General features: G+C 35.9%; 1 protein-coding gene across 9 annotated transcripts in view; it reads left to right on the top strand.

Moving 5' to 3' along the window:
• The window catches only part of SYT1 (synaptotagmin 1), a 521,971-nt gene that overhangs the window by 370,198 nt on the left and 128,823 nt on the right, over positions 1 to 22,950 (top strand). For 5 of the 9 annotated variants that reach the window (XM_014841759.3, XM_044747446.2, XM_070507265.1 and 2 more), the window contains 4 exons: positions 6,290 to 6,474; positions 12,404 to 12,526; positions 16,245 to 16,412; positions 19,452 to 19,619. In XM_014841759.3, the coding sequence (XP_014697245.1) occupies positions 6,290 to 6,474; positions 12,404 to 12,526; positions 16,245 to 16,412; positions 19,452 to 19,619 (644 nt within the window). The remainder of the gene's footprint in view (positions 1 to 6,289; positions 6,475 to 12,403; positions 12,527 to 16,244; positions 16,413 to 19,451; positions 19,620 to 22,950) is intronic. The other 4 variants (XM_014841776.3, XM_070507268.1, XM_070507267.1 and 1 more) reach the window with 1 other exon arrangement.

Here is a 22,950-nt window from a genome sequence, read left to right as displayed (position 1 = left end):
GCTTCGTGATTACACAAGCCATATTTAGCACTGCATTCCAGTCCTAAGGAAAATGCCTGGTACATAGTAGATGTTCAGTATATGCATGTTTGATTAAATAATTGCTTTTTTAAACTGCTCAATTTGTGTCTCTTTCCCATGAAAGAAAGACCTCTATTGATAAGCGGAAATATTTGCTTGTGGTTTTTTCCTCCAACAGAATATTTGCTAATGGGAATTTATTTCTAAATGGTTCCAAATTATTTTTATTGTGTTTTCATTAAATATCAGTGCTTCATGTCATGGGTAATCTACCAAGAGCTGAGTTTGGGAGTGGTAAGAAGTGAATTTCATGTGTAGAAAGGGGGTATATTAAAATATCTTTTGTACGTTTGTACAGATTTGTCTTTTTATTTTAAATATTACATTTTTTTTACTAACCTAACATAAATCGCCCAATGTATCCTACCACATGGTCAGTATTTCCCACGTGGTAGGAGCTTGAAAATTTAGCAAATGTATGTAATGTTTTTATTTAAAAATCTGTCAACATTAAGTGAGACTTGTGTTGAGCCTGGAAAAATAAATGTCATTTAAGTGACTGAAGAGAAAACAGAATAGGATTTCAAAAAAGAAGGAATATACTTGAGAAAAATATGGGTATAGAACTGAGCAAAGAACAATGAGTTACTCAGTCTGACGAGACTGGAATGGGCATAGGGCCCAGTGAGAAAGAAAGATGGATATGTAGCGAGGATCAATGACAAAGGACGTTGAAAGCTATGCACAAAATAATTGAAAATTATGCATTAGAAAGTTTTGTCTGATAACAATGAATGGGTAAAATGGAGAGAAGAGATAACCAATGGGAAGGGAGATCACATGGAGGTAATGTCAGGCTTACACCTTACAAATGGAAATAGATGTAAAAGAAGTATAAAAAACATTGAGGACGAAATGGCCCAACTTGCCAATCAGTGAGATTTGGGAATAAAAATTTCCACATGGTTCCAATGTCCAAGAGGCAGGAAAGGATAGAACACTGACAGAAACCATATAACTTGTTTGAAGAACTGATTTGAGAAGATGAAGCATTCGTAGGAAACCTTCTGTAGGCAGTTGGGAATCCAGTCCCAGCAAATAGAAGGGAAGACAGAATGGAGTAACTGACCTAAATGCTTAAGGCCTGGGAAAGGATGTGCTCAACAATGAGTGACGTGAAGATGAGCAAGGAGCTAAGAATCTTGAATAACAACTCTGCTTAAGACTTGGGAATGGGAAAGGAAAGCGAAGAAAAAACCATAAGAGGCATAGAAGGAGATACTGGTAAGGGCAATAGAAACAAAAGCAGAAGAAAATTTCGAGAATGAATATATGATCAAGATTTCCTCATACCACAAACAATGTTGTTTGGGTTTAGCCAAAAGAAAACCATTGGTTGTCTTTGAGAGAGTCTTGGGCACAACGTTAGTGTCATGAGAATGGTTGCAGAAGGGATAGATAAAAGGGGTGGGTAAGAAGGAAAGATGGTAGAAAACATAGAAATACCCCACACTAGTATCCCAATTGTATAGTTGTCTCTATGCAACATGTATTACAAATCTCTTGAGGTCTGCTTTGTATCTCTTAAGTTTCCTATTGCTGCTGTAATGAATTACTACAAATTTACTAGCATAAAACCACACAAATTTAATATTTTCTAATTCTGGAGGTCAAAAGTCCAAAATGGGTTTCACTGAGCTAAAGTCGAAATGCCAGCAGGGCTGATGCCTTTTTTCCCCAACTTTATTGAGGTATAATGAACTGTGTAAATTTAAGGCATATGATGTGATGATTTGATTTATGTGTATATTGTGAAATGATTATGATGATAAGGTTACTTAACACATCCATCACCTCACATAATTACCTGTGTGTGTGTGTTGAGAACATTTCAGATTTACACTCTTAGCAAATTTCAAGTCTACAATACAGTATTGTTAACTACGGTCACTATGCGGTACTTTAGATCCCCTAATCTTGTTCATCTTATAACTGGAAGTTTGTACCCTTTGACCAAGATCTCCCCATTTCCCCCATCCCCCTAGTCCTTGGTAACCACCATTCTACTCTTTGTTTCTACGAATTCTACTTTGTTTCTATGAGTTCTACTTTTTTAGGTTCCACTTTTAAGTGAGATCATATAGTATTTATCTCTATGACTTCTCTGACATTTCATTTAGTATAATGCTCTTGAGGGTCCCCACATTGTCACAACTGGCAGGATTTTTTCTTTTTTTTGGCTGAATAATATTCCATTGTATAAATACACTACATTTTCTTTATCCATTCACCTGTTGATGGACACTTAGATTGTTTCCATATCTTGGCTATTGGGAATAATGCTGCAAAGAACATGGGGGTGCAAATAACTCTTTAAGATAGTGATTCTGTTTCCTTCAGATATTTACCCAGAATGGGATTGCTAGATCATATGGTAGTTCCATTTTTAGAGGAGGAACTTCCATACTCTTTTCCATAATGGCTGTACAAACTAATTTTTTCTTTCTTTTTTCCTTCCTTTCTTCCTTTCTTTCTCTCTGTCTCTCTTGCTTTCAAGGTTAGCCCTGAGCTAACATTCATGCCAATCTTCTTCTATTTTGTATGTGGGATGCCTCCACAGCATGGCTGATGAGTGGAGTAGGTCCCCTCCCAGGATCCAAATCTGTGAAACCTGGCCGCAGTAGCAGAGCACGTGGTACTTTAACGAGTAGGCAATAGGGCCAGCCCCAGAAATATTCTCTTTTGAAGCTGTAAGAGAGAATCCATTTCTCTGCCTTTTCCAGCTCCTAGAGGCTGCCTACATTTCTTGGATTATGGTCCCTTCCTCCATCTTCAAAATCAGTAGCACCGAATCTTTAGCTATGATTCGGAAACTCCTCTTTCACTTATAAGGTCCCTGGTGATTACATTGGGTCCATCTGGAAAAGCCAGGATAATCTCCCCATCTAGAGATCCTTAATCACATTTGCAAAGTTCCTTTTGCCACTTAAGGTAACATAATCACAGGTTCCAGGGAACAGAATGTGGACATCTTTGAGGGGTCATTATTCTGCTTACCACAAAGTCTAAGTTAAAACATAAGAAGCAGTTTCAAATGGACTTTGACTTAATTCTTATGCATCATTACACTTGGGTTAAATAAAATGTGAGCTTAATTCATTAGAAAATGAAAATATTATTTTTCATAGAGAGCTTTTAGACTAGTCTATTATTTTCTGCTGAAAGGACTTTAAGTTAAGTGTCAAAAGTCTTGTTATAAAATTCCATTTAATGATAATTGGGTAACAATAACAATAAGCTAATAGCTTTCTGCTAGTAGCAATATTTTGATGAGGCTATTTTTGATGGATTAAAGAAATCACTTTTGGCAGTATCTTGTGCTGTTATTTATTTGCTTCACTGGTGTTTTTAAACATAAAATGTTGTATTAAAGAGGCTTCAAAGCTTGATAAGCATCGTTTCCTTTGTAGACACTTATAATGTGCACATTTTAAACCTAATAACGTAAAGACATTGGAATTTCTCAAACTATTCAATCTATGGTTTTTCCTCTGCATATAGTTTTCCCTCTATAAAATTGAAGGGATAATGAACAAAACTGCTGTGAAGATTAAATGAGATAATTTAGGTAAAACTGCAGCACAGTTGCTGGCCTATAATAAGTAAGTCTCCAATAGATTTTTAGCCTAATTCCATGAGATTTGCTCACTAATATTGAAACATATTTCTATAAATACTACAAATAGATAATACCGTGGATGTTTTTTCTTACTAAACTTACCAAATTTTAAATTTGGTTGCTGTATACAATAAATTTTTTAACGTGAGCATTCAATTCAAGTAACTCCATTTAATTAAAAATGGCAGTTTATATTATAATTAACTATTCAGTCAAGTTTTCATATGGGTACAGAAAATGATAACATTAAGGGTGTTTTTTTTTTCTGTATCTAAAAAATTCCAGTAAATTGTGGGAAAATTTTGTTAATTTCATGTATTCAATACAGCATACTCAAAGTTAAAATAAAGCTATTCAGAAGATCAACTGAAAGCAAATCTAGAAGACAGCAGAGCTTTAAAAAATAAAAGTCACAAAATATTTAGCGGTTGTAATTTACCTTCAAGTTGCACTATTTCAAATTTCTTCCTGTAATTCTATGTTCTTATCTCTTTAACTCCTTTTAATTAAATAATGTTCCAGTGCTTTCACTGTCTATTTTCTTTTTGTCAAGTTGTCAACTGATTTCTGTCTTATCCTGTGTAATTTAAGAGACTCTTCTGTAGCTCTCTGAGAGACTTTCACACGAGTCCAACTAGAAGAATGATTCACGAGGTTCACAGTGAAGGCTCATTATTAATACTGTCTTGCCAGCAATGAACATGTAGGCTCTGTCCTTCGTGCATGGCAGGGTTTTAACCAGATCAAAAGAGGTAGAAGCTTTTAAATGAGGTATTGTGAATGACATCACTGGTTAATTTACTTTTTAAAAAAAATATGATTGTTTAACGAGACTAGAGAACTATAAGAAAACATGTCTTTGGGTGTGTGCTTATCCATAACCTTCATAGAAATATTTCTTTGGCTGACAAGACAATTTCAGAAGTTGTGACTTTAAATGTCCTTAGGTTAACATCTAGTAGTCAATTATAAGCTAGAATAACATGCATGGTAAGTATTCTACACTGAAGCCAAATGCAAGGAGAGCAAACATGGAGAGTTTTCTCAGTTTTGAAGAGAGGTTAATTTTTAAGTGTTTCTGCTTCACCAAAGTACTCCTAAGTTGTGTTCAGCAATCACTGGTACTAATGATGTTTATGGAGCTAGAAGAAAACAACACTTTTTCTTACCATTTTAGTACCCAATGTCTTTGATTGCAACAGGCAAGTCAAATTACTTCTTCTGATTAATCTCAATAGTTAAATAATTCCTTTCCAGGCAAAGGGAAACCCTAAAAGTTTCCACAAGCCCCTGTGTTTTATATGTACATGTGTAGGGGGTGCCAAATAAGAAAATAGATTAGCTGTTAGTAGATGGACAACTGTAATAGAAAAATGTTTGTTTGAGTATACTTATATGTGCTTTATTATTTTAAACAGAGCCTGTAATTCTGAAGCCTCTCCTCTTATCTAGCAATCATCTCTTTCTCCTCCCAATTGCCCTAGCATATCCACTGATCTCCTCTCAGTGTATTCATCTCATTCTTTGTATATTTATTGGTGTGCATCTTTATGTTCCCACATACACTCTGAGCTCTCTGCATTACCCACAATCCTTAGCCCTATGCCTTGAATATAAAGCAATAGCTAAAATTGAGTTCTTGCTCTGCTCTGGATGTCATCCCAAACTTTTCAGATACCCTTTAATCTTCAAAGGCGATGAACTAGGTACCACTATCATGTTCACTTTGTAGAGAAGGAAACACACTCAGAACAGTTATGCAATCTAGCCAGAGTCCCACAGCCTGAAAGTGGCCAAGCCGGAATCCAAGCCAGGTTTTAGAGCCACTGAATATCTCACCACTGCCCTGCCTCCTGAGACCCTGAGTGGGCGAATGACCCTATGACTGACTTTGACATTATATTTGTCACTATGATATTATATTTGTCACTAGATATTATATTTCACTACCACTATGATATTATATTTTTCTGTTCATTTGATTAATTTGATTAATTTCTGTTCATTTGATTATGCCCAGAGCATATTAATAGAACCCCTAGCATTTGATTTGATTAGATGAGTAATAGCAGCTAATATTTATTAACTTTTTAACATTTGCCAGGCACTGCATCTTATTTCAATCTTCAAAAGACTAGGAGGTACCTACCAATTTACCTGTTCTTTGGGGATGAGGACCCTGAGGACCCTGAGGACCCTGAGGCAGACAGAGCTTAGATAACTTGCCCAAGGTCGCACCACTAGTGAATGGCGGAGCCAGGGTTTAAACTCAAAGGTCCAACTCCAGAGCTAGGCTCTGAATGAACAAGCAATGGACTAATGGAAATCTAGCTTGGAGGGGCAGGGAAGGCTGTAGTGAGGAGATGACATTTGACGTATCTGGAAGGACAAAGTGGAGAAGATAGAAACAACACTGTAGGCAGAGGAAACATGGATAACGGAAGGCCAAACAGTGTTCCCAGAGCACCACAGGCCCTCAATAAATACAGATGAGCGAGTGAGTGTCTTTATTGAGTTGGGTGGATTGAAAGGTTTTGCATCTAGAAGTGTTTTATTACTAATGTTCTGTGCACCTTTTTTTTCTTTCAGTGCCACCGTGGGCCTTAATTGCCATAGCCATAGTTGCAGTCCTTTTAGTCCTGACCTGCTGCTTTTGTATCTGTAAGAAATGCTTGTTCAAAAAGAAAAACAAGAAGAAGGGAAAGGAAAAGGGAGGGAAGAATGCCATTAACATGAAAGATGTGAAAGACTTAGGGAAGACCATGAAAGATCAGGTAATGTATTCATTCCATATTCCTTCTTAGAATATTTTATTGAAAATTAAAATATAATGATTTTATGCCAGATAAGTATAGAAACAAACAACTTCTGGACACATGTCATTATTGTAGAGATGATTTGAAATCCTTTCAGTCATTACTCGATGTCCCAAAGTGCAGTGGAAACATTTGGTAGGACTTTCCAGTCTCCCAAGCATAGAAACCAGAAAAAGGCATCCATGACCATCAGGGCCATCTTGATAGGGCCAGCATGTTGGAAGGATACATGAATATTTTCATTACATCTCTTTAGCCACTCTAAATTGTGTTTAGAGTTAGAGAAATTGAATAAAAAGTATCTGAATGTTCCCCCTCTTGTGCAGGGCAACTTTCTAACATTATCACCGTTCGTAATCATGTTAAATAACGGAGTTTTATAGCTGTTCATCACACATGATGAAAGCCAGCATTCCTACATATCCATCCAGCTCAGTAGTTGGTGCTCAGGAATAATGAGTTATACAGGGAAAGAAAGAGAAGTATGAGCTGCTCCTAAAGAACACGGCAGAATCTTTAAGGCAAAATTCTTATTTCCTCACCTAGGGACAATTAAAAGCATAAGGTAGGTTATGAAATCCATCTGGCTGGGTTATCTTCCCAAGCCTAAGGAAGTTATTTGGATGTCCTTTACATTGTTGTCTATTTTTACTAAATTAATTGGATGATTTGGTTCAGAATGAAGTTTACTATCAAGAATTATAATGATTAAATGCCTCCACTTATTTCTTGAAATCATATTCATATTGAATATTTATAAAGAACAATTAATTCATATTAAAAAACATAAAGATTGTTCATAGAAATAACATTGTCAGTTGTCACTATTGCTCTTCAAACAATTCAAAAGTTCTACTTATTCCCAAGTAGCAACATACGTAGGCAGTTTTATAAATTCTTTTTATAGTATTAATTACTATTAATTGAACTCTTAAATATGTAAATCTCCTTAAGAACAATTTAGTCAAGGAAGGCATTTTAGTACATTTGCATAGACCCAGTTAACCACACACTCAGAACCCTAACCCCTCTCCCAGCTGGAGTTTCAAACACTTTTCTCAGGGACACGATGTCTACTGACAACAATTTCACAAAGCCTCATTCTTCACTTGCTGCACTTTGGTTTGGTTTCAGAGCCGTAGAATGGATATTATGCCTGTGCTCATGCTCAGAGAGCTTTATCCTGAGCTCAGAGTAATAAGGGTTACATTTTTCTGAAAGTTTCAGAAGCCCACACACAAATATTCAACCACAGATGCCTAATAAGGTTTTTTTCTCTTCTTTGGTTAATTTGTTACATAGAAACTGAAATTTTAAGTCATGTCTTGCTTTATTTCAACATTTCCATAGCAAGCAGGATTGGATACAGATTTCCTTAACAGATTTGAATAAGTGTAGAAAGAATCTCCTAGATAGACATAGATTGAGAGATTTTTACATGAATTTCAGCTGTATCTGTGATGCAATAATTTGAAAATACGAAACTATCACTTTCCTAGCTACAATAAAATTCAAATGTGGTTTTCCTGTATCCTAGAATTAACAGCTAAAAGCACCAAATGATGTTAAATGATAACCATAGCGTTTCTTCCTAGCATAAGAAATCTGTACTTTTCTTTGTGGAATTTGTTCTATATGATGTAAGATTGTAACTTATAGCATGGTAGTGATGTTTATTACTCCCGTTATGACCTGGATAAATGACCAAGATCTCAAACGCAGTAAAAACAGAGAACTGACGGTGGTTAACTTTTCATTGATCACCTATTCCTTTGGATGGGAAGGGAAGAGAAAGTGGCCTAAACAGGAAAATACTAGGAAGTCAGTACTAGTTTATAGCAATCTACTGTTACAACATAGCATTTAGGATTTCAACTACTCAAAAAGATGTTTTTAATCATTTTAAGTAGATCACATTTTCTATTTTGGATTTTTACAGGTCTTGTTTAATGAACAATTAAATGTACAGAATGAAATATAATTTGGACAAGTGAAGATAGGCCCCATTGGTAAACGGTTATACAATAGTAGCTTCTGATACTTTTTAAGGCAGACAGAAATAGCTAATAATGGGTTCTATCATTTTATGAAAAGGAAGGATGAAGCAGTAAAATCGAATGTACAGACTTTAAGATGCTGTGTCACATGGTGATCATCCAATCACCCAAATTCAAAACAGCATAAACACAAAGTAAAATTATTCTTCAATAATTTTATTTTCAGAATATTTTAAACAGAATATTAATGTGCATATGGGGAAGACAGTAAAGATGTATACGCCTCTCTCATTTAAAACAGGACAGATGTGAGAGGCATTTTAGATATGATTTCTTAAGATACATAGGCTCTAGGGCCATCAATAAGTTTTTATTATTTCAATCCGTATAAGAACTCACAGAAATTCAAATTTCAATGTTTACGGCTACATGTCTCTATGGTAAGGTTTCATAACTAAGGAAGAATTTTAAAATATTCTGCAATGACAACAGAAGGTAACTATAGGTAGTGTATTTACACAGCATCAGAAATATACTTAAGGTTTTTTTAATGCCTTAAAACTTGAGAACACTAAGAATTCGGAGGGACAAGATCAACTTGCAAAGTCATAGGTCTGGAAAGGTCATTTCTCCATGGTTTTCACTAATGCGTGTGGATATTTTAATTTTTATTTCTTCCTTCTATGTCCTCCCTATCTGTGTTGTGTCTCATGACTGTTCTGGACTGTCCCTGGCGGTAGGTTTCCTCTGCTCTTAGACACCCCTGGTCAGCGCTCGGGTACATTTAGTGGCCTGGCAGCTGGGGCTCCACAGCGGAGAGTGTTCCATTCTGACACACATCAAGAGGCTGAACTAAATTGGTTTTTTTTTTTTTAAAGATAAAGGCTTCTCACTTCAAACATTACTAACTGGTTAAATAGAAAAGTATTAGAAAGCTCGAGTTTTTAAGTGATGGGCACAGAAAGAAAAGTTGGTCTCTCATGGTATTTTAGTGTCTTATCAAATCCAAATCTGAAAAATTTAACTTAGAATGAACAAACGCTCCTTCTGATGGTTGTAAACCAAGCACCTTCTGAATGTCGCAGCAAGCCAGAGGCACGTGCACTAAATCTTTGAAATTTAAAACAAGGTCTGATGTTCCCAGCACAGCTTTTTCTGCTGCAATTTACCAAACTCTCAGAACTGCTGGGTTTACAAGCTTTTTTTCCTCTGTCTTTTGTTCTGATGCGGGAGGGGCTGTTGCTCTCAAGATATTATAATAGCTACTGATTTAACAGGTTTGAATTTAATATGTTGGTACAGAAAATGTCTTGCTTAAGCTCAGCCTTTGGGACAAGAATAGACTTAATCATTTCACTGATGAACAGTGGCACTGAGAAATTATCAAAAATTTAGGCCTATTTCATGCAGAATAGTTGCAGAGCTGGTCCTGCACCTTTTATTAGGGCAAAACCACTTGGGGAGAAGGAGTTTTAATATCGCAGCTATTTCAAATTGCACTGGGCTGAAACACGATATGTAAATTGTCAGTTCTGAAAGAGACCTTCGAAAAAGCATTTTAAATCCGCGAAATTTTGTATTATTATGATAGAGTCACATGAAGATTTTTCAGACAGAAATATGCATTAAATAGTTTGATATTATTTTATGTAAATTGAAATCTTACAAGGAGGCAAGTTAGCTAAGCTGCAATTTTCCAAGCAGATCTATGACAGAGTTCAAGACTTACACACAGCTAAAGTTTTGAAGGGACAACCTGCTTTCACTGCCTCCAGTCCTCTAATTAAACTCAGTAGTCTTTTCTTGTCACTTAGCTACCATGGTCCCTTTAGTGACCACCCCGCCCAAGTTAGAAGATTAATATAAATTTTTTAATAATCATGTTGTTTCATACCTTTGGCTCTCAGTAAATCAACATTTTACTCTTCAAGGAAACATCCAAGTATAAATAAAACTTTCCAAAATTAAATGACGTATGGCTAACCAGATTTGAAAGGTTTCTACACAGATGTAATAACGGTAATTTTCAATTTTCCAAACGCATTATAGGCTCCTGAAAATTTTCAAGAAGCAAAAAAGGGGAGGCATCTCTGACTGCAGCTCAGTTCTGTTTAGATGATCTTCCCACTCGAATGAGTTCTATTAATATGATGCCACCAAGTCTCAGTTTTTTAGGTTCAAATTTGAGTTAGCCGGCTAGAGCCAAATTAGAAAATCTTGTCAATTCCAGCACTGAGGGTGCCATTTTGAAGCACCACGGAGGGTCTCTGTGTACACCTATGAGTGAGGAGAAAAGCTTTCCCTCAGCAGAGAAGGAAGGACCACGGGTCTGGGAGGAGGGGGTGCTGGGGTGGTGGAGCCATAGTCTGATGACTCGGAGCCTTTCTGAGCCTGAGTACACTTCTTGCCTTTGAGTTCTACATGAATTCTGAGATTTAATTTGATTAGTGACAAGAGTTAAGATTCCTTTATTTTGTCAGAGATATAAAGCAGTTGACCACTCGTATGTCTTATCCTGATTTCTGTGAAATTTTACAGTAACACACACACATATACACAAGAAAGGCAGTGAAAATGCCATAATCAAAAACTAGGAGAGAATATTTGGTATCTACAATAACGGAAAGGCTGAGACCACTAAAATACAAAGAGTCTCTACAAATCAACAAGAGATAGCACAAGAGAAAAATTTGCAAAAGATTTATACTGGCAGTCCCCAGAAGAAAGAATACAAATGGTTAATATAAAGATTTTTAAATTTTTTGACCTTCCTAGTGGTCAGGGAAATGTAACATTTTATCATTTCTAATTTTTAATAATAACTATGTATAGATTTCTAATTATTTTTTCCTAATTATTTAAAGCAACAAGAATGCACATCCTTAGACATAAAGCTTCTAATATTTATAATCTTTAATATCTTGGATTTTTTAGCAAAATTTTTGCACTTGCTAGGAAAATACATTATATATTTTTATTTTTAAAACAGAGGAGCATTTGATTGTATTTTATGAAATAATGAGCTTTCTAGAATTTTAATTTATATTACACTTAAGTTTTAGGTTATAAAGAATATTCAGTTGTTCCAAATTGAGTTTTGAGATTTCAGTATCATGATTTTTGTTCGTGAAGGCAAAATGAATTTTTATACCAATTTGATTTTCACCAAATTGCAAACATAACTCTTCTTATCTTTTGATATCAAATAGACACATAAATCAATTTAATTCAGCCTAGCTTTCTGTGGAGCTGTTATGAAAATAAAGTGGTAAACTTAACAGTGGAAGGGGAGTCGATTTTTCTTTAAACATGCATTTGCTGGTGGCATGTTTTTTTCTCTTTTTCCATAACCATTGTAAACGTATATATAAAACATAGGAAATTAAAATTTTCTGAGAACCGCTTACTCAACTATCTTTTTCATAGGAAACAAGCAAGAAAAGGCCATGCATTTCATATAAATTACTCCATGCATGTAACAATAATGTTTTACATGATGCTTAGATCTCTTTCAACTACATGAATGTGAAATCTGGTCTGATCAACAGCATGTTTATCATATTCTGAAAGAAGCAGTTTTATCAGAGCCAAATATAATACCGAGTTGACATGTTCTTTGCAACAACTTTACATTTTTTGCCTGCAGTATACTGAGGGGCTTCTTCCATTGCTTCCATGTTGCTTGCTGATTGGGGAAAAAAATTCCGTGCACAAATGGAATTTAAAAAATATGTAAGCAGCAAATGTGAATGTGTGTCAGACAAACTGAAATTTCCAGCATCTTAGTGCTTGCTTCTAACAGCTTGGAAGTATAACCACAGTCCCAGCTTAATCAGGGTTTTGATGAAAATTCACTTGAATTCACATATCATCCATTTCCCTACTCATAGGCCCTGAAGGATGATGATGCTGAAACTGGACTGACCGATGGGGAAGAAAAAGAAGAACCCAAAGAAGAGGAAAAATTGGGAAAACTTCAATATTCACTGGATTATGATTTCCAGAATAACCAGGTCCGAGGGGAAAAATGTCTTCTAATTCCATTACATTTTCTGAAATTACCAAGTAGAAACTGAAGCAACATACTTCTTAAAACATTTCACTTGCTGCGAGGGGAAAATGCAATTATCAAAGCTATTGATGAAATAATTTCTAAGTGCAGGCGGTCCCCTACTTGCTAATTTAACTTCCGGTAATTAGAATTCACAGTATTCAACCGATTACAGCAATTTATGGCACTTAGAGCAGGCAGGCAGAATACAAATTAACCCGAAGCAGTCAGTCTGATTCTGAAAGCTCCTAGCCCCAGGCCAGCCCCACAGGTTCCTCGGGCTGAGCTAGAACTGTCTTCCTTGGGCTTCATGGATTTGAATCCAAACAGGGGAAGGCGCATTTGAGTTAGGTCACCATTCAAGCCAAAGCTTTGAAACATACTGTAACAGTTTGAGAAGGAATCAAAGATGGAAACTCGATGTAGCCCATCAATTTCAAAGGCAGGAATGCCTTAAGTACTCTCTTGATGCTTGATGACGTTCCTAGTACTAACGAGACAGCAGTTCTAGAAAAGTAGAAAGACTAGCAACTTGCTTTCTAGTGCCATGGCTGCTGTCCACAAAGTGAAAAGGCACTAAAGGAGGAAAGAAAACACGTTCCTGCTTCAATTTCTCAAAAAGCCATGAGGCGCCACCTAGATTAATGACAATATGAACGCTTTTTATTGACTGCCTGTTAGAGAGGTAGCTCAAAGATAACTGTTAAAAATCTCTTTACATAAAAAGACCTTCTAGATTCCATGACATTGATGAAGATGCCCCTTTACCTTCTGAATCGTTTAAGAAATTAAAAAGTTAGGTAAGAATAGTGGAATCGGCTGAGTTAGAGATCAGACTCTCAAGAATCCTCAGGGCATAGCCCTCCTCCCAAGAGGGGAGTTTTAAATCTCTCCAGTTTGTTTAGCTTCACTCATCTTCTTGGGTGAGGATGAACTGATAAATGTAAATACAGTTACTCTAAAGCCTGTGTGAATTATTTCCAGTTTGATGAGGAATGAGCAATAAATAAATCAAACACCGATGCTCAGCTCTGACGACTAACCTCCAAAGGCAGTAAGGCTGTGAGAGCTCTAAGCAACTGCAGAAATTCTGAGTTTTATTTAGGAATTGACAGTTCCAATAATGTCTTCACTTTTTGAAGTTTCCAGAGGGTTCCTCACGAAGAATGTATTGATAAGCTCTGTCATATTAAAAATAATTTTGTTTGATCAGCTTCATTAGAGCCCTAGCTAGTTATTTCATAAAACATTCTAGAAAGCTGTATATTGGCTATGGATACAGCTTTATAGGTATGGATTTACACAGATTCATAAGTATACCATTTATAATTAATTAAATAGGGCATTCGAGGTCATTTCTATCACTTCTACCAAATTTTGATCATCAGGACTTGGTTGAGAGCAAAACTTCCTATTATTTATATATTCTAGGGAAGTCTAAGGTCAACCTACGTTATCCTAACATAAAATTTTTTCCTGAAATTTCACCTTCCTTTATATATGTGTGCAGTATTTTTCTACTAATTTATTCTACTTTCCTATTTTCTGGTAGAAATCTAGTGGTGTCTCATCTTGCTTACTCATAACTTCTAAGTTGGCGTTGAGAACTATATCATTTTATAAAGTAGTATTTTTAAGAAAATAGCAGCACTGAATTTTTTTCTTACTCAAATATATTGAGAGTCTGTTTACTGTTTCCTTTCTAGCAAACATCAAATTAAAAAGGTGTTTCATTCTGAGGATCTAGAATATTCTACCTGATGAAATTTTGTGTAATATTATGCATTGATTTTTGCAAATGCTGTCAGCTCATCTGATTTATAAAATGATTTCTATGAGTCATGGGAGATAAAGTGTGAGGACCTTCATAGATAAGGTTGTGATCAAATATACATGTTTGCTTACCAAAACGAAGAGACGACCCTAAAGTCCTCTGGCTGAGAGGCTTTCACGGGGGAGAGAAGCGCGATACTCACTGTCAGGCAGGTCAGAGAAAGGGGTTGTAAGAAGGAACTCCACCCCTGATCTAGTTGTAAAGAGTTCAGGATGTATCGCCAGTGCTTTCTCTGCCCAAAAGAAAATTTATTGCAAAAACAGGGAAGGAGAAGATAGAATCTTGCTTATGCACATTGCTATCTAAAGGCAAATTCCAGATACCAACTTGGCAAACCAACAGACCAACTGTTTGCTCTACTAATCACGTCTTTATAATCTGATGTCCTTTTAGCTATTCTTTGACCATCTGTCTGTGTTTTGTTTACCTACAATCCGCCACTCTTATTTCTACTGTTGTATGATGATGCCACAGGATATTGAAGCATTAAAATGGAAACAACAATCATTCAGGGTATTGGTCCATGTTAAAAATTGAACCACCTAGGGGCCAGCCCAGTGGCATAGTGGTTAAGTTCACCCACTCTGCTTTGGCAGCCCAGGATTTGCGGGCTCAGATCCTGGGCGCAGACCTACACACTGCTCACAAGCCACGTTGTGGTGGCATTCCATATACAAAGTAGAGGAGGATTGGCACAGATGTTAGCTCAGGGCCAATCTTCCTCACCAAAAAAAAAAATTTGAACCAACTAGCCAAAATGCACTTACAAACATGGTGCATTAGTTTTACAGAAAATGGATGTGACTTTTCTTTAAGGAGGTGAATTGCTTTTCCACTCTATTGGTTAAAAAGTCATAGACTCAAATTTAAGGCCCTGATGTAAAAAGCTATGATGTGACTGCATTTACCAGATAGTATACACCTTGAATAACAATGAGTCTACTTTTGTCTCCCATATGGATCTAAACCAGTCTGTTGACACAAAATGTCTGATGACAGGGCATCCAGAATAGTCCACTCTCACCTTTTGTTTTCTTTCAAAAGCATTAAAAATGCCAGCATACACTCACATGCATAATAAGACATAGCAATGTATCACCGAGAAAACCATCTTGAAGAAATGCAGAGATTTCTGCTGTATTTGAAAAAAAGAAAATCAGAAACTTAGTCATTTAACATTAAAAACCATATCTGTAATCTCCCTTTCCTTTATATGAAGCTGAAACTATATTTCTTTGACTCTGTGTCCTATATTTAAACACAGAATTTAAGATATAATAGTCATTTTACTGTAAGTTAAAAGAAACAGTAGCCAACACACAAGTAAAGGTCAATATGATAAAAACTTGAAGATCCTATTTTTAATCTCAATATGCTACCCAACTTGTAAGAAATTTCTATTTAGCTGCTCTGAAGCTCTGGTTCAAAATAAAAATTTCCTACTTTATAATTACAGACTTGTGATTGTTTAACAATTTATTTCCACTTACAAATCATGCCCTGGAAAGAAAAATAATGCTCAAGGGCTTTTAGCAACTGGAAAGTTACTTGATTGCAACCCTTTTGCAAATATGAATTCCATATTTAACTGTAATCAGCAACCTTTTAAAAGCCTCCTTGTGCTTCAAACCAGGCTTCCCAGAGCCTGCATCTGTCGTAATTGGGTTTCTGAAGTCTATATAACTTGCTTCATTTGCCTTCTGCATTCAGATTCGTAACACAATAAGCGTTTATTAAATGCAAGGAGGAAGAGAGAGAATCACAACATGCAGCATCGTGAACAAATCAATCTTTTTCAAAGTGTCCACTAACATTTGCGTTTGCTGTACTCTGTCGTTCATTTCAGCTGCTGGTGGGGATCATCCAGGCTGCCGAGCTGCCCGCCTTAGACATGGGGGGCACGTCCGATCCCTACGTGAAAGTGTTCCTGCTGCCCGATAAAAAGAAGAAGTTTGAGACAAAAGTCCACCGAAAGACCCTTAATCCTGTCTTCAATGAGCAATTTACTTTCAAGGTATTTGTTTGTACTTACGAGTAACTTGTCCTCTTTTGTTTTCAAGACCAATCTCACCCTGACACACCCATGGACACACACGTGACTGCTTGTGCAGAGCCTCACAAATAATTCTATTCTGAATATTTAAAATTCTTGTCTTCAGCCCAGTGAGGATTCTTTATTGCCCTGAGATTTGGTCAAAGTAGGATTCAGCTCGGCCATCTCAGAGTGGACTGCAGACTGGAGTAGGACTACGATGTCATATTCACGTCTAAAAAGTGAGGTCGGCTTCAAGCGTCCCAGTGGGCTGGAACCTCTCCCCCGCCCCCCGCCCCCAAATAAAGCCAAAGGAATAATGAAATTATCTTCCTAAGTTTCAGAGTTCCTGAAAATAGCTAAACTCTGTTGCAATCACAAAATAATGTAAGCTATGTTCTATTGTTTAAACAGTACAAATAGATACTACTCTCGTTGCAAAGTTCTGTGTTCACGGGGCAAACTGAGCACTCTAAAGCCATTCCTCTTAATCTATCCGTAAAAAGAATGTGAACATAGCTCTTCTGCATTTCTAGCATTTTTCCTTTACTCTAGCCTCGTCCTTGATGCTCTTCATCTTGGTGAGACACCTTGGTTGACAAGCAATAGCAAAGAGGGATTCTGGCCATGTAATAACTCGACAAGAAAACATGCTCTGCAGGTCAAAGGCTTTTCTGCACGTGAAGTGCTCTAGCTCTTCTCTTGAAGCCATGCATAAAACCAGTTCTTTGGGTGCATATCTTTAATATGTGAAATTTTTTTTAATGCGTTACTTAAAGCAGTACATTTCTGAAAAATGAAATGTCTGTGAATATGCCAGTAGGCTAGTTCAAAATCACCCGTCCGTCAGCCAGCCTTAGCAACAGCATATGCTCCTGTGAACAAATATTTATGAAAGAAATGAATGATACTGAGGGCAGGGGTCATTTTCTCAACGCTTGTTTTCAATTTTGTAAAGGAGCAGTGTCTCTATTCACTCTGAAACTTTCGAGTTTTAAGACAAAAGTCTCTAATGTATTGTCAATAATCTTGTTTAAAATCTATGTTTTCTATACCGAAATGGTTAATACTCAGTTCTATACCCAGCAGTAAGAACATTCTGGAAATACTTAGCTTATGAAGAGCTAGTCAGTATGATTAATATACCACAGAACATAAAACGAAAATAAAACTAAAAAAATATTGCAAATGGTAATCACAATCATTTTATTTGACTATGTATTAATCTTAATTTAGGTCAGCCATCTCTAACAATAATTTAGTAAGCAGATTCTTAAATTATTTGAAATAATATTGTGGGGGCATTAATTTTGTTTTGAGCTACCTGTATGCTATTTTTAAAAACAAATTATTACCAGTAATTTTATTAATTTCTGTGACTTGAAGAAGTATAATTATTGAAATTGCCTACAAAATGTTATCAGGTTTTATTTTATTTCAAGGAAGTTGATCAAACCATAAATCAATCCAAAGTACAATATATTTTGATACATTTAAGAAAAATGCCACTGTTTCTAGAGAATTGGTTGCTTTACCCAGTAGACAGACAACATAGATTATGCATCTTGAAATGTCAATAGGAAATATGACACAGGAATGAAAGCTAAGTGTCTACTGTGTGCCAAGCCTGTGCTAAGTTTCTTAAATATATTCACTCAGCCTCAAACCGCCCTGTGAAATAGACACTATTATCATCATCACTATTTGATAGATAAAAAAGTTGAGGTATATTCACTTGCCCCAGGCGTGGGCCTATCTGACCCCAAGCCCAGGTTTTTGGCTGATGCTATCTCAATACAATCTCCAAAAAATCTAGAGAGATTTCAGAAATAAGATTAAATATTCAAGAGTTTATCCCTACTCTAAAATTTCTTGTGTCTTCCTTTGAAATTCAGCTCTTTGGAAGGGTTTATTTTTTTTTCTTCTAAAATGGAAAAAGTACTGTGCCTAGTTTTTAATTGTAATATTTTAATTAGATTCCAAATAGATGACAAATAAATAACAAAAGAGAAACTCTTTGGAAAAACTAAAATTTATTGTATGATGTGGTCAAATATTCTTTCTTCTCATTCCCTTCTTAATATACAGAGTTAATTGAGAAATGTTTGCTGGAGCATAAGACAACCATTTACACTGATAAAATAATAGGAAGTGTGTGAAAATTGATCAAACCTTCAATACAAGTCTAAACAATTTCTTAATTAGGCATTTCTACCCGGTTACTGAAGTGTAGCTTACTTGGATTGCACTGCCTTTCCTGAATATTAAAAATGTCGCTAAGAAACATCCCAGCCCATAGCATCTGTCCCAGACATATTCGAACAGCTGGAGAATTCATCAGCTCTTGGCCTTTTGCCACCACTCATCCTAAAGAGTGTCGTACCTAAGAATGAACTTGAAGCTCTGTATTATAATGCACTCTTGATATTCAAAACATCAATTTTCTAGTCAGTTCTTGTCAATCAGTAAATTATTTTAGGGAGTACATGAGGCGCTTCGTGAATTTCATGTAAATCGTCTCTGACTCCTTACCATGCCTTTTAATAAATCATTGCTTCAGTAAACCATGGCTTCCAAATGGCTTGAAAGATTTAATACAACTTTTGAAACAAGTTATCTACCCCTGAGCAAGTTATACTCTCACAATGTAACTTATAACAACAATAACAACAAAATGTTCTACAAAAAAAAATTTATATGGTCAAATTTGCTTGGTTTATTCTTGTATTAATCTTAAAGTGTGTATAGTATGACTACTAGTAGGATCCATTATTAATAATACTAACAGCTTCTAGAACTTTGGGATAAAGTGGTAAATTACTATAGTAATTCTCCATCTTCTCGCAAGTAATTTAAACCTGAAGTGGTCAGTCAAATGATTCAATTTAAGAAAAAGCAAAAGCACAATTATCTCCCTGTTCTGTTTATCCAACATAAATATTAAAATTAGACACTAAACAAGGAACATGTTTCTAAGCACTTTTGTGACCAGATGTTTTATCCTCATCTCTTTTTATTTAGGTGCCATACTCGGAACTGGGTGGCAAAACCCTGGTGATGGCTGTATATGATTTTGATCGTTTCTCCAAGCATGACATCATTGGCGAATTTAAAGTCCCCATGAACACAGTGGATTTCGGTCATGTAACTGAGGAGTGGCGTGATCTGCAAAGTGCCGAGAAGGAAGAGGTAAGAGAAACATTAGCATTTCTAATATGAGAAGCTGCACTCGCCAGTTGCTACTCACATAATAACCTTTGAGAGATGCTCTTTACAAAGGGTGATGTGGGCCTCCAGCTGCTCACAGCTGGCAGAATAGGGTCAGCAGATTGCATAACTCGTTAAAAAGTATACAGGTATTCTGGGTGTTATTTGAAAGAAGAGAGAAAGATTTGTGTACCAGACCTATAGACAACTCCCTGGACACACACACACACACATACACACACAATCTGTTTGTATGCCACACACACCTACTTCTTTAAAAGTACAGTGAAAAATTATCTTATTCTTTGAATTTTTTCACAATAATTTTGTGTTTTCTAGATAAGTTGTGTAGCTATTAAATAGAAATAAAAAGGTACTTTTTCCTTGATTATTTTTGCATATCACAGACCGTTCATCGTTTCTCCTGACAATATCAGAGCATGATGGGTGAAACATCAAATATAATACACAAAGGCTGATATTAAATCCATGTTATAAATGACTCACATTTTTATAGTACTCTTCACATTGTTTTTCCCAGTTTTAACAGTTTAGCCCAGGACTTTACTGCGATTTAAAAAGAGACGTTCAATATCCTTAGTGAATTTAAATAACATAATAATCAATGCTATTTGATTATGCTACACCTGCCTGGCACTAGCATTTTTCTGTGCGAATGTCTCAACTGGCTGATACTAGAAAAGAAAACAACTCTTAGCTTCTCTAAATTCCTAAAGCAATTCCTTTTCCAGCCATTTTCTGGATCTTCACATGCGTTTATAACTACGCAACGGATTGCCAACAGCCTCTGTCATTTAGGATCCCTAGGATCCCATAAGATGTGGTCACTTTGGGGCCACCAGAGAGATCAGAGTGACCCAAGCCTTCAGAGAAACTCAGGCGAGCCTGTCACCTGGGAATCCTCTCAGCCTAAGGTTTTCTGGGACCAATATCCTGAAGTGAGGTTTTAGAACACGCTTGTTGATCACTATGCTGAAATTGAATTTTACTGGTGCTCTAAAACTATTATCTGGCTGTACCAAAGGAGTCAAAATTATTTGAGTTAAGCTTTGCTTTCTTTTTGGAAGGAAGTGTACATAACCAAATAAGTTAGTCAAAATTAGATTCTTGGATATTAAGATAAATTTAGCGCTACTGTGGATTTTCAAGAACAGCCCAAGGATAATATTGAGTTTTTAAATTTTATGATTTTTATTAGTAGTTCTTCCCTATAAGTAAACTAATATCAACATTAAATCAAACATCTATATGAAAAGACAAACATTCAACCATTCAATCATAATGTTTCTTATCATTTAACAAAGTAGTAATCTGTTTCATTGAATTCTTTCATTTTATTGAGATGTTTGGCTTTGTTTAAATTCCTTGCAGCTGGGGGGCAAAGTGGACCCATAATAAGTGTTTATTGACTGATTGGTTTTTATTAATTCACTGGGTTTTGGTTGGCTTGTTGGCTGAATATCAGAATATGCTCTGTTTGTGCTTCACAATGCCCACCTGCCCAGTGGTTGGCTTACACGGCTCACCTCCGTTTTTGTTTTCAGCTGAGTGACTATTTCCCTTTAACGTGATATAGGAAACCTCATAAAACAGATGTCTAGCTTACAGAGTATCTCTGGATGACTAGACCAGGTATAAACTTTCTCATAACAAATGAAATGAGACTCCAATTACATTTTATATCTGAAGAATTCTCACTGATAGGTGCTCTGTCTTTTCATGCTACTGTCCATTAACTGCAGAAAATTATAGTTGTGTGAATAAATTGAAGTCTTAGATTGGCTTTAATTCTCACAATTTTAAATAAATTGTTTTTCCATTTTGCATGAGCAATTTTGTTCATGATTTTAGTTTGCTTTTGTCTGACAGTGTTAAATGTTATTTTTAATGTCAAGCAAGTGAAAGACACTAAAGAAAGTGAGAAAAAAGGATTTACGAAACAGCTTTGGAATGTAGACAGGAACCACCACTCGGAGAAGTCTGTTGGCATAGACACTTGCATTTTAAAGGGTTGAATCCAACCCACTGAGCTCCAACCTTGCGATGTTGATAGAATGGGGAAGGACTTTGTGGCCAGAAAGTTAAAAATGTAAAAGTCATAAGATGATGAAGCAATTATGTAACTTATAGGATTATGTGTTATTTTAGTGACCAATTAAAATGCATGCAATTTAGGGGAAAAAATGGGAAGGAGCCTTATCTGGAAGTTTCTAAACACACTTTTAAAACATAGGGGGTGTTGAAGAAAGAAGCTATGCCAGGAAGAGCCCTAACAAGCATGCGGTTCCCACTGTTAGATTCTAGCCCCTGGGGAAAACATCGATGGTGGGGTTTCCATTCTGACTTGATAATGTTTCTCTAACACATTCAAAGTCACCTTACTGGTTTAGGTTCACTAGCTATTTTTTTTTTTTTTTATGTTGCAAGACTGACCATTCTTTTCCCTTCCACCTCCTCACCTCCCATCAGATGAAAATGGAATTTGACCTGGCAAACAGCTAAACCTTTATCTTCCTTTTGTTTCTTTAAAACAGAAATGTATATCCACTGAGTCGACAAATGGTTACACATAAAACTCTTTTCTTAATTTTCCCCTTTTCAGTATAAGGCCTCAAAAGTTATCCTCTATAATCAGAATATACAATTCTTCTATTTGCAAAAGGCTTCTGGTATGCATAACTTCAGGCTGTCTGTGCTGGATTTTTGAGATTTTCTTCCTTTTAATCATTCAAAAATATTTATTCATGCCCTCCACAAGTCAAACCTGAAACTTTAAGACCTTCAGACTTTAAGAATAATGCATTCATTTAATGTTTTCACTTAATTACTTCAAGTATACAATAGCTGTGACTCCATTTTTTGGGATAAATTTTATTGATGATCGTTTTAGAAATTGTCTTAGTCCTGCACCCCAGCATCAAGTACGTCTTCAAAGCATTTAGACTCTTTTTATTTGAGCATTTTGTTCCTAATTTATTTTTCATCCCAATGCCTTCCACTACTACTTATCTCTAAAAACAGCATAAGAAATAGAAACCATCAGAATACGAGTCCTTTTTTTTTTGAGCAAATCTGTCTCATAACTTGACCAGTACTGTTTTGTCTCCATTAGAGAATAAGTCTGTCACCTCTGCTTTGTACAGAATTCATTAAAGAGTGATTTTTAAATGAGATTCTGTAATCCAGTGCAAATGGAAAAAAAATTGATTGCTGAATTAAAACAAGTTGGGACATAATTTAATTAGTACCCAGGCAGAAGGGAAGAGAAACTACTTTAGTGCCTTAATAGAAA

The sequence above is a fragment of the Equus asinus genome, chromosome 4, assembly GCF_041296235.1.
Source record: "Equus asinus isolate D_3611 breed Donkey chromosome 4, EquAss-T2T_v2, whole genome shotgun sequence".
Taxonomy (NCBI): Eukaryota; Metazoa; Chordata; class Mammalia; order Perissodactyla; family Equidae; genus Equus; species Equus asinus.
Note: the sequence above shows the minus strand (reverse complement) of the source record. Positions and strands in the feature narration are given on the sequence as shown.